The sequence below is a fragment of the Paralichthys olivaceus genome, chromosome 3, assembly GCF_024713975.1.
Source record: "Paralichthys olivaceus isolate ysfri-2021 chromosome 3, ASM2471397v2, whole genome shotgun sequence".
NCBI lineage: Eukaryota > Metazoa > Chordata > Actinopteri > Pleuronectiformes > Paralichthyidae > Paralichthys > Paralichthys olivaceus.
In genome coordinates, this window is record NC_091095.1 from 1,813,953 (window position 1) to 1,826,814 (window position 12,862).

Below are 12,862 nucleotides of genomic sequence, written 5' to 3' on the forward strand. Positions count from 1 at the left end.
GCCAGAACATCTTGATCGCCCCTGGTGGCTGGCTACAGCATAGGTCATAGACGCCGTCTCCTCCATGTTAGTGCATCGGACGCAGCCTATCGCACTTATGTTTGTTCAGATGTTCATTTTTTCCCAGTTTAGATTGGTTGAGCATTTATCGTTGTGACCTCAACACCGTGGCTCCACTCCATGATCACCACTGCACAGTCTCTGACGTCACAAGTGAAAAAAAGTCCCAAATCCTGCATCCGGGATATTTTAGCTACATTTTTACACAACGGGACAAAGTGGAGACGCGTCGTCCATCTTTATTTACAATCTGTGGCCTGCACACAAGGACAGCAGGGCTTTTATGTAAGGCAAGCACACGTCAGTCCATGTATTCTGAACGAGGGACACCATTCGAAACCCACGTAGCTGCCATGCACAGGACGATACATGCAGGCAAGAGAAGATCTCTTCAGGATATATGTTTGACATTTTTGGGATTCACGCCAATTCTCATATCAGTATAACGCTATAGAGCCACGTGACGACATTGAACTTTGTCCTTTAATAACTTTACAAGGTCCATCGTCAGACTCGGATCAGTTTTGTCTATTTCATCGCAGAGTATGTTCACTTTTATTTTCATGTAATAGTTTGTGCGACATCTCACAGGTTACAGCGTCACGTTCCTCTACTTGACCTCACAGTGTCGCCCATCCACCCCGGTCTGATCTGATCAGTCCAGCAGAGCAGCACACGGAGAAACACACACACACACACACACACACACATTTACAAATATGATGCACATCATTACATTAACAGCTGCGACTTCTCACCTTGTAAACATTAGGATAAAACTTAGGCAAATAAAAACAATGGGAGCAAAGCATTCACTTGAAATAAATATTATATGGTTGTATAATCCTCTTTATAACAACAGTGTCTTTTTATATTCAGTGCAAACTCGTAATTTGGACCAATGTCCTATTTTATAAACCTCAAATTTTCATTTTCTCTCAACAGTAGAAACATCTGAACAGTTATTAAATGTGAAAATGTGTAATAGTACATCTCTGTCATTTACAGCCACGAGTTAGAGTTGAAATTACAGTGTTGGTTAAAAGCAGGGAAATCAATGATCATGTCCTCATTGTAGTTACAGACAAAATAATCTGAAGTTATATCACGTTTAAAGACATTACCGGACCAGACAACAGCTAGACAGAGCGCTGGTAAGCTTTAATCTAGAGGGTAAATAATAAAAGTCCTGATTGAAAATAATAAAACTGTTCACGCCTTAAAACATTTGTGCAACCAAGAGAAGAAACTCAGATGTTTAATCTCTGCAACAATATTAAATTAGTTGTGTATACATTTTTTCCACAGGTTAGAAGTGTTTTTCTCCATCACACGTGTTTTCCATTTTATTTCTCTGACTTGAGGTTCAAGATTTTTCTTGAATCGTGTTGAAAAGAGTTTGAAATAATAGAGAAGGTTGAATGAAATGGTTTGAAGAAGATGATTTAGAAAGAAAACAATATTCCTGCTACACAAAAATCACATTAATGTTTTATGACCTTTTCATCTTCTTTAAAAATGAAAATACTAAAATACTGGATGAGGTCAAACCCGTGTTTATGGCGTCTGGGGCCCGAGTGGCAGCTGCACAGCTTCTCCAGCCTTGTTCAAATAAATCTGAAAAATCAATCTTTGGTTGAGCTGCTCTTAAATCAGGTCAAAACTAATCTGCAACGAGGGGTCTCCAGCCGATACTTCCACATTTTAATTGGGCGGCAATGGGAGCAGGTACCAGAATGGTTTCCTGATGTCGTCTCCGGTATCTTAAAGACTCTTTGAGTAAAGTCCGCAGGAGCAGAAGTCTCCTGTGTATTATTTCATGCACCCGCTGAAGGTGTCTGCATTAACAGACCTGTCAGAACGATGAAGCGAGAGGCCACCAGGACTTTCATGTAAGACAAAGCGTGTTGTTTCTCAGAGGAGGAGGAGACACTGCAGCTCCGTCTAATGGGAAGATCTCATCGACTGCTCCCGCCCACAGCTTTGGTTTCAGCTCTGCTCTCATCAGCTCCTCTTTGTTCTGCTCTGTGTGAACCGCACAACACGGTGGGCTCATAGAGCAGCCGATGCTTTCCTTTCCTTTCCTTTGTCTCTGCCTCTCTGACTCCCCGTCCTCTTCTTTTTCTCACGTGTTTAAATCCCTGGACGCCGCAGTCCACTGTCCCCACAGGACAATTCTCCTGAGTGTCCTCGTGTGTGTGTGATCAGGTGTGTTTGTGCTCTGGAGACACATGTGAGATGTAAACAGCTGCCTCTCGCCTCAGTGAACTCAACCCACCGCACAGAAACACTGGACGCTGCTTGAACGCTATCCTTTGACTGATTGAATTAAGTGTGTGTGTGTGTGTGTGTGTGTGTGTGTGTGTGTGTGTGTGTGTGTGTGTGTGTGTGTGTGTGTGTGTGTGTGTGTTTATTTTGAGTCTTATTTCCTAACTCTGAAAAAGGGTCTCATTATTATTATGATTATTATTATTAATAAAAATAATAATATTAAATCCTTTTGGCGTCTAAAAACCTAAATGGAAAAAGCTTCTATCTGCTACAGAAGATGATTTCTTGAGCCATGAATAAAATATTTTTCCAAAATAAAGAATATTTTTTGTAAATACTGTAAAAACATCTAGTTAATTGTTAATGACAGACAAGATAAATCTAGATTTAGTTTGAACTTGTCACTGTAATCTTCTATTAAGTACATTTGACTTATTCCTTGTGAGTGTCACTGAGCTCAGCTCAGCACCACTGAACTACAACAGACAATAAAAAATTAACAGGAAAGTTTAATTTCATTCGAACTGAACTACATTTCTTTTCAGGATGTGTTAAATATTGAAAAACAAGCCGTGCAGGTCGTCCAGGGTGAAATAAAACAAAACCATTAGCAAACGCAGACGTGTTGCTCCTCCGAGGCCGTTTCACACTTCAGTAGAACTTCAGTTACGTCCCCTCTGGGAGTCGAGATTGATCGGGACAATTAACTTGATATGTCTTACAACCAGAAACATTCACAAGCTCTCTTCAAGCAGCACCGTTCATCTGAGCTGCAAACTAATTAGAAGTTTGGAGCTAAAGACAACGAAAGACCGGGAGTTTTCAACGTGTTTGCAGGTTCATCCATCACGATGCCAAAGATCCAACTCCTGTAAAAGCTTTTCACTACAGACTGATGGTACCAGAGTTACACACACACACACACACACACACACACACACAGGGCAGACATTCAGTCAGTGCACACTTTGTACAAGATTCCTGATAATTATTAAATAGATTATGAGTATTTACAATATACACCAGGCTAACATTAAACAAAGAATCAATTGTACTCACTTATTCTATATTTGAACTCATTAAATTTGAGGATATTTACAAGAAGAAAGATGACAGAGAATCTAGAAAATCCCAATCAACACCGTCGATTGGCTTCTACTGTATCTGCTGAATGGCTCGCCAAGGTTAATTCTTTAGCCTTATTCCCACTAAAGGCACATACGAAGCTAAGCAGGGCTCAGCCGTTAGCCTGATACACACCAAAGGGCCGGTAAGTAAAAGGTTGGCGAAGGCGAACAGATTCGTGTAACGCTGTTTCTTCCAGGTGATGTTCATTGTGCTTTTGATTTAGTTTTAAATAGTACTTTGGATCTTATTGCCTGCTTCAGGTTATAAAATGTTGAATTTGCTCTTTTGTCACTGAGTGGTCACTGAGTGGTCCCTGCTATAACAACACCTGCGGGGCTCTTTCTTTCCTTTTACTTTCATCAACCATTATCTCTGTTTTCCACAGTTTGAGTTTTCTCTGTCTGTCCTTGTCCTCTCCTCTCGTCCTCTTAGGTCCCTGTGCACCACTCGTCGTCTCCCTGCAGCCACAACAAGCTCAAGATTTACTTGCAGTTCATTTACACTGACCCGTCTCCTGTCTGAAACCCACTCAAGACCTTGGATGAAACTTGACCAGAAACAGTCTCACAAAAGGTTGTAGAATATATTTTTACTTTTTCTGCGGTGAGAGCTGCTCCTTCCACTATTTTCGCAAATGCAAACCTCCTGTTTCCTGCAGCCTTTGTTTCTAAAGGCAGATTTTCAAAATAAGAGTAATTATAGCTTCATGTGGTTGAGCATTAGGTCAAGTGTCTGATCCGTGAATCAAATGAACTACAACGAGCTCTTGAGGCCATTTGGGCTGATCCCTTCACTAAGTATTACCACCTGCACCCGTTCTGTCCCTCCTCTTACCCCCCCGCTCATCACGTGTCCCTTAACTGTAGCCGAGGTTCTCCATCTCGTGGCGGTATCTTAGCTCCGACACTTTAGCCTTGTGCTGCTTGCTCTCCAGATGCTGCCTGAAGTCCGTCTCCTGCTCGGCACCACAGTTGCACATGGAGCAGTAGAACTGTCCGCTGGGAGTCACACACATGGCCAAGTCCCTGGGGATGCGCTGCCTCGGCCTCGGGTTGTAGTACGGCCCTGCAGGGAGAAAGAGAGGAGAGGTTGGCCAAAGCTCCAGAGGCTGAATTCTCTTTCCAGACAGCTGGAAGGATACTTGAATGTAGGTAAAGAGTAAATGGGGTGAAGGGCTCGGATAGATTCTTGTTTTGTCTGGCCTGTGGCACCAAACCAGAAGAATGAAGGTAAAGTATCCTGGATACATTATCACGCACATCTGGAGCCAGAGTCTGCACAGTAGCAGGTTTTTATATCCTCAATTAACTCATTAAAACCAAACTTATCAGACACACGAACACAGTGTGATGCAAACTCAATAAAATGACTTGACATGTACTTTTTAGTTTGGTCCCAGCCACTAACATGGAGGAGGCTGTGTTTTCCTATACTGCTACCAGTCACCAGGGGGAGATCAAGATGATTGGACTGCACTTTCATGCGACCTATCATGTCGTCCAACTTTATATCGGCGACTCGTGGAAATCGCCGTGAAATCTGTAAGTGACACGTCGTCCATGTTTTCCTCAGAGTGAAAGTAAATCTACTCACGTGATGTTTTATCTACTGCCACCATCAGGCCCGAGACTGGAAACGTCAAACGATGAGTATTATAAAAATGATACGTCACTCCGATGATCGGAAATTTATTTTGACATCAGCATGAAGGCCGGGGACAAACACAAAGCTACAATTCACGTCTGATGTTGAAAATAGATGAGTATCAAACACTCAACACAAACCTGAGCACACAATCCTCTGGGATGTGTGTGTGTGTGTGTGTGTGTGTGTGTGTGTGTGTGTGTGTGTGTGTGAGAGAGAGAAAGAGAGTGAATGAGAGAGAGGGAGTGAGAGAGGATTTATGCTGTTTCATACTGAGCTGGTGTGTCTGTGTCTCTGCCTGAAGAAAGATACGGAGTGAAAGACGGCGAGAGAGAGGAGGTTGTTTGACGTCAGCGCAGAGTCTGACGTTACCTCGTGTGTATCTGTTTACACACACACACACACACACACACACACAGCTTCCAGATATTTCAATAATATGTTATTATTAGTAGTAGTAGTATTTATCATCATCACTATTGTTATATAGTTACTAATATTATAGTAGTATTGTTACCTCCACCAAGGCAGTTCTGTTTTCAGTCCCTTCGCTGGTTGGTTGGTTTGATGATAACCATGAGACAGGATGTGTTTTTCACTTTCTCTAATGTCGCGAGATGGTTTTTTAATATATTCACTTATTTTCCAGGGAATCATTTATGGATCTTGATGAAAACACCGGGCACGTTGAGGGGAGTGATTACTGTGAGTGTGTGAACATTGGTGCAGCTTGATCGAACACCCTGGGGGGACTGTTGGGACTTGGTGGAACCATTTCACTTATTACTATTGTGCAATTACTGGGAGGGAGCGCTGACGCCAGCCACTTAAATGATGCTGACTTCTTCATGATGCCCCTAAATATGTTTATTTTCAGCGCAGTCGTTCCTCGGGTTATCGTCTTCTCCCAAGAATAACACAAATTATTTCTGTGTCCGTCACACTAAGCTGCAGCAGCTTATTTGACTGATGTCTCCCGACATCCGTATGTGGGAGAAGAACTGCTTCTGATATTTTTTTCCTCCCTCTCTGCCCCAGGGGTGTTCATTACAGCTCGGCTACCGGGGTCGAGAATGAGACCGTGGACGGGCCAGAATATATAAAGTGTATATGTGCAGAGTATTTTATGGATTACATCACATCCAATGCTGGGGGAAAATCCAGTGTGAACTGCTAGAGGCCAAATGGTTGTGCAGTTGCTCAGCTTGCTGCACAGTGTTAGTGCGGACTGGTGGATTCTGCAGAAGCCAGTGAGGGGTGATGGAAATCCTGCAGACATGCTGCATATACACCGATCAGGCAATACTCACGTTCTATGTTGTATAATAATTGTATGATGTCATCTTCTGACTTCACGGTGATGCCGTGATGATGCTGTTTCCACCATATGATCATTTTTTGCTCCGTATAATATGAATTACCTCGATGGCTTTTCATTGTCTTGATACTTTACCTGGCATGGCGACCGGTAGCTGTGGGCTGCGGCGGTTTTTCACCAGTTTGTATTCGCTGCCATCTTTCCTGTTTCTTCTGGCGGCTGCCTCACTGCTGCCTTCACTGTAACAGAGTCAAGATCACTTCAGCTCGTTCTTATCCACCATCACAAGTCGTTACTTAAACATTTAGCTGTTTCTTCTCAAACTGACTTTGACCTGATTAAGTTGATCAGGTTTCCTGAGTAACGTATCTCTGCACTAAGTAGAATGAGGAGGTGTATCTTTGCCCAAACCTACATGTTATTGGAATTCTGCTGGGCCTCTGCGAGCCGTAGTTTCTTGGCGTGGTTCTTGCCCTGGTAGTGAGCCTGTGCAACGGCCGGTGAACTGAAGGAGGCATCGCACAGCTTACAGTAGTCGTTCTCTGTGGCCAGGATGACCCGAGTCGCCCCCTTGTACAGCGCCTGAGGACACGGGACAAAGCAGCGCATACTGTGAGAAAAGAGAGGCGGTGGGAGGAAGAAGAAAAAACTGCAAGGAATTCCTTAGATTTTCAATCTAGTACAAACACAAGTACAGTAGTCGTACTTCAACAACATGATAAAAGTGTTTACAATCATTTCTACCATTACAATAAAATGCATAATATACAATAGTTTCATTTAATTATATCCCCGAATGCTAATCAGACGTCTAGCCTTTGATTATTTCATTTCATTTTTCTCATTGTGCTTCTGATATTTCATAATCCGTGTTAAGTTCTTGTGACTTTAGATTAAACTTCTGTTGGCACCAACCAGACGAAACGAGTCAGAGGAAGTCTGGATCTTCTTGTCAAAGTGCAGTTTGACTGAGATCAGACAGTGAATTCTTCAGTGGCAAGAAGATATTTTGAGTTTCGGTTGTTAAAATGGAGCAGAGTGACTCAGCACTTCCTGGCCACCTCCTCAGAGGGAGACGACCTCCATCAGTCACTTCGGCAGCAGCTCGCCCACCTCCTCGACTAAAACTGTAACGTGTGTGTTGGATGGTGCTGAGTTGCTGAGTCTGACCTGTCTGCCTGTGTCACTGTCTGTGGATCCTGAGTTGAGGGCCGTCTGCCCCGCCGCATCAAGGACTTCTGGGATCCTAATGGCTGGTGGCTGTTGACTCCCAGCGTAGAAATTCCTCAACTTTTTACTGTGGTTCTTCCCCTGGACAGACAGATAGAGAGATACTTTCTGTGTATGAATGTTCTACATCTGCTGCATGTGCAAATGTGAAACTGACCTGGTAGTGAGCCTGCGCCTGCTGAGCGGAGTTGAGTGTAACATTGCAGAGTTTACAGTACAGCGGTTTGCACAGTTCCTCCAGCCCCAGAGAGTCCTCCTGCTCCTCCATCCCCAGCGGAGAGCCCTCATCCTGGGGCTGCTCACTGGCTGGGGCTGCCTGACCAGGGAGATGACCGGGGATGAGGCCAGACACCGGGGATGGGATGAGGACTGGACCTGGGGGCCGTGGGGGCAGCTGTGAGGGATCTGGGCCAGGAGCAGGAGGGGACGACAGAGGGCCGGGAGCGAGGGGGAATCTGCCAGCTCCGGGCGCCACTATAGGCGGTGGCACCAGTGCTTGTGCATGGTTCAAAGGTGGAGGCCCTAATGGCTGTGTGAGGTCCATAGTTGGAGGCACTATCGCTTGTGGGGGCCCCAAGGTGTGTGGCAAGGGTGGAGGCCCCAAAGGCTGAGCTGGCACCATTGGAGGAGGGCCTAAGCTGTGTGGTGGGGTAATGTGGGGAGGCCTTAATGTGTGAGTAGCACTTATGGGAGGGGGCCCTAGAGGCTGGGAGGGAACCATAGTTGGGGGTCCTATTGCCTGAGCCGGGGAGATGGGTGGTGGGCCGAGCGGCTGCGTAGGTGCCATAGGTGGAGGCCCCAGCTGGTGCAGAGAGTCCATGTGGTGGAATGGCTGCTGAGGGTGACTGAAGAGACTCAGAGGAGGCTTCAACATGTTCTCATGGCCTGTGGACGAAGGGAAAAAAACACAAGTTCAGTGATGAAACAAGAAAACTAAATTATTTTAAATCTGTAAATATGTTTTCAACTAATCAGAAGTAGGACACTAGATAACCTCCTGACTATCCAGCTCTTCGTGTTGCAACATTACGTGTGCATTGCATTGATTTAGACTGTTGTTGCTTCAGATCCTGCAGGTTGACGTGAGCACTGCGATTATTGAACAAACGTACAGTGACACTAAGAGACACTTGGAGCCCTCAGGCCGGACAAGTATAAAGAGATGGGCGAATGGAAACACATTCTCGGCCAGAGGAGCTTCAGTGGGCATCAGAAAGATTAGACTGATCCTGCAGCGCCAGCAGGCAAGAACAAAGCGTCCACATGCATGTGCACACACACACACACACACAGAGTTAGAATAAAATCCTCGAGCCTCTCTCATCATAAGAGATCAGATGGAGATGAAGAGATGAAGTGTGACGCTCCAATAGGTTTATACAGTGTGTGTTTCTGTTTGTGCATGCATATACACAAATGGCTGATTTGTCTTTGTTCATTTGTGCCACTCTGATGCTCCTCTTTATGTTAGTGTGCGTGTACGTGCTCCAGTAATAAGGCCAACAGCTGTGTCAAACCTCACTGTGCTGGAAGCTTTCATCTGGAATCCAGTCGGACGCCCAATGGCAGTGATTCATGGACCCAAAATAACACCCGGGGTGTTTGTGTTTCCGACTGCTGCTTGTTGTCCGTGTGTCTGTCGAGCGGCTGCCTGTCACCTGGCCTCACTGACCTCAGTGTAAAGGTATGCCGAGCAAGGCTCTGACCTTACAGTAATGTCAACAGCAAAATGCAGCAGCATGTTGTTTCTATCGTAGTTAAGGAATAAATTCACTGTTTTCATCAAGATTCACTGCTTAAGGACATCGTGTGCTGTTTAACATAATGAAAGCTTTTATATTTGCTATTCTTAGGAGCTGCTTTTAAGGAAATCTTCTCTGGCATCCTTTGAGCGGAGCGACGGTTATTTATCTGTAATAAACAGAGGGGCTGAGTGAGCACTAAGTGGACAAAGAGAAGCAGCTCTGACAGATACTCAAGCTTCATCAAAAAGAAAATCCACAAAAAGGACAGTACACTTTTCAAGTGGCAGGTGATCTGTGCAGAAAAACCACAAAACCACAGCTTTAGCACCGAAGTAAGGAATAGATTTGTGTAATGTTATAATAATCATGCATAATTAAAATAAAGGGGTCAAAAGGTTCTAACAAAAATATATTTTGAGCACATCTCTGCTTCGCCTGCTCGTCTTTTGCTGTCGGTGTCGAATGAGACCAATAAAAAAAAAGCCTACTTGCTCAACAGCCACTATAACTGCATAACGAACCAGATCCACCAATCAAGCTCCACCCACTGCACATCGGTGACAGCAGCCTCATGAGAAACCTTTGACCTCAATAGAAACGGCCTGCGCAGCGTTTCACTGCAGCAGAGCTGAGCCTGTTTGATTGATATGATTCATTAAGTCGTTCAGGGAACACGCTGTGGTGACTGCAGAAAAAGATGGACGATATGTGTCCACTTCCTCCCACTAACCAGAAAACAAGCCAAAGTACTCTGGCCCATGTGCCCTATGCTAACATGGAGGAGGCTGGTTTAGGACCTATGCAGCAGCCAGCCATCAGGGGGCGATTGAGTCGCTTTGGCTTTAGCTGTCGTGTCGTCCATCTAGTGCCTTTGTATCCTTATATACACGACTGTTTTACATTACATTACATGTATTACTGCAGTGTACATCTGTTCAAATGAGATGTTCTCCCATAACTTTCTCCCCGCTCCCTCTTCTTTTCCATAGCTTCAATGTGAACTTGAACTGAAAGTACAGAACATCCTCTGATCCAAAGGGACCAGTGGACAGAGAAGCAGCAGCGGACTTTGCTGCAAAGTCAACAAAGTAAACGACGTTGCTGTTCTGCACTTGATGTTTTGGAGCTGACACAGTCAAATTTGCAAGTCAAAACCAGGCTTATGTCATACTGCCCTGAGGTACGAGGCGGAGAGTTATCCCTGCAGTAGTGTTGTCAAGAGATAGTGTTCTCAAAGTCTTACATGAAGCCGCCAGAGTTGGGAAAAAAACTTGAAAGTAGGAGCTATTCATAAGGTCATCAGATTTTATTTGTCCTTTTTCTGCTTGGCTCAAACGTTCTTGGTTTACAGTAATAAGGCTGAGCCACAAAACGACTTCTGTCCTGGGGCCTGATAATCTCAAGGCCTCCATCAAGAATCTTTAAATAGGCCAAGTGTTCATTTTCTCTAGAGTTCCTCTCGCAGTACTCTGTTGTATCACATCAATTATAGAGCAATGAGAAGCACATGCCTCCTATTCCATCTGCTTCACTGGACAGTGGACGAGCACAGGAAGAAGCAGGAGAACAAATATATCTGTCCTGTACTTTGACCTATCTGGACCATTACAGTCGAGCCTATAGCATCTACTTTTATATCTCAGCAGCTCAAATCTCTCCTCGTGTGGATCAACTTTAATAATTAACATAAAGTGAGTGGTGTTTTCCTTCGAACACTCGTGGGCTCTGCATTAGGCTGCTCTTACTGTTATTGATCAGTAAACAACTCACCAGACGTCTAACTTCTGAAAAGCTACCAAGTCCCACTGGGAAATAGACATGAGTATATTTAGAGCTGCAGTTGTTACGATTATTTCCTTCAATAACTGATTCCATTTTCAAAAACAAAAGCCAATCGTAACTTCAATAGAGTCAAACATATTGTCTAGAGATTATTTATGTTTATTGAATCTCATTAGAGAAGTTTAATACAACAAGATGAATGATTTATGAATAATAAATGTAGTTAAAGACATTTTCTGTATATTTTCAGCATCATATTCCAAGTTTTTACTATTACTTCACAATGTCACAATGGTAGAGGATGAAATATTAATAGGACTGATAGAAACATCAGGAGCACGTGTCATTGTCATGACAATGACACGTAAAGACCTAAAATGTCTGAAAACCACTTTAATATTATGTATTTGTATTCAGAGTATGCACTTGGTTTTTATTTTTCTGATACTGGAATAACTGTTTCTCGAAGATTAGAATGATGGGGTTTGGTGTCATGTGTTTAATGTTTTCTTTTTGTAGGAGGGGGTTCTTTAATATGCTCCATGTTAATATTAATTTTGTCCTGTGCAGGATGTACCCACCTCTGTCAACCTTATAGAAATGACAGCATACACCAAACACTGATATGTACAAGTGAGAATGAAGAAATAAAACATATGCATTTCATTTCCTAGTACTTCACAATGGTAGAAGCTGAGACATAAGTAAAGATGAAGAAGATTTACCAACAGGATTATTACCAGGTGCACTGCTCAACCTCAGAACATTCATCTGAACGATCTGTGGCACGTATAGACCTCAGATCTCTAATCGACCGCCAGGAAATCCAGTTTTATCATCTGTGCACTTTGGAAAACGCTCCTTGTGCAATTCCCACATGTCACCATCAGCTGTGCGGTGCACGGGGTGGATGGAGGGAGCAGCAATGACTCAGTTTCTATTTCTTCACCTGTTTTGACCGGAGGGACGCAGCTTGACCGATGAGAGTGTGAACACTGAGGCTGCCTCATGTTACAAGACTTCAGCTCAGACCTCAGACGCAGAGCTGCTTTTTCCTGCACAGTGCATGAGAGTATCTCGACCCCCTGATTTTTCCTTTTTTTTTTTTGCACGGCAGCATCCATGCACCATAAAGCTGCGCAGGATGGAGGCTGGTGCACCCCCCTCACACACACACACACACACACATGCACATGCACACACACACAGCTTCCACATCCACGTTCATCCCTGATTTCTGGGGGGTTTCTGCATCCCTGCACCCTGGAAGGAAAAACCCCGCTGGTGGTGGAGATCACTTGAGTCTCCTCTTCTTACCTGGCAGCCGGGGCAGATAATGGCTGCAGTGGCCGTAGCTGACGGTGGGCGGTGAGGTGTAGTTCCTGCAGTATTCTGCGCTGTGGTAGTACGCTGCATCCCCGCTCTTCAGCTGCATCATCGCACTCACATCCCTCCGACAACTTCTGCTCCTCCAGAACAGAAGGATGACAGCGGCTCGGGCACTGCGCCTCCCACCGGAGGGGTGTTCCCCACAGGCAGGAGGAGCACGGACACATCATCGCACGAAGACACCGATCGAAGGAGAAGATGCATTTAAAGTTTTCAATTTAAAACATTTATACTTGGAAACTTTTCCTCTTTGAGGACACCCCTCCTCCCCCTGCAGAGGCTCCCTGCTCCAGTG

At 44.4% G+C, this 12,862-nt stretch overlaps 1 protein-coding gene across 1 annotated transcript; it reads right to left on the minus strand.

The window, feature by feature from the left end:
• Positions 1-3,240: 3,240 nt before the first annotated feature.
• On the minus strand, positions 3,241-12,862 carry zmat3 (zinc finger, matrin-type 3). The gene is made up of 6 exons (XM_020104122.2): positions 12,496-12,862; positions 7,809-8,536; positions 7,592-7,732; positions 6,837-7,003; positions 6,557-6,660; positions 3,241-4,524 (listed from the first exon to the last, which is right to left on the minus strand). The coding sequence occupies exons 1-6, from the start codon at positions 12,614-12,616 to the stop codon at positions 4,316-4,318; spliced, it is 1,470 nt and encodes a 489-aa protein (XP_019959681.1). The 5' UTR covers positions 12,617-12,862; the 3' UTR covers positions 3,241-4,315.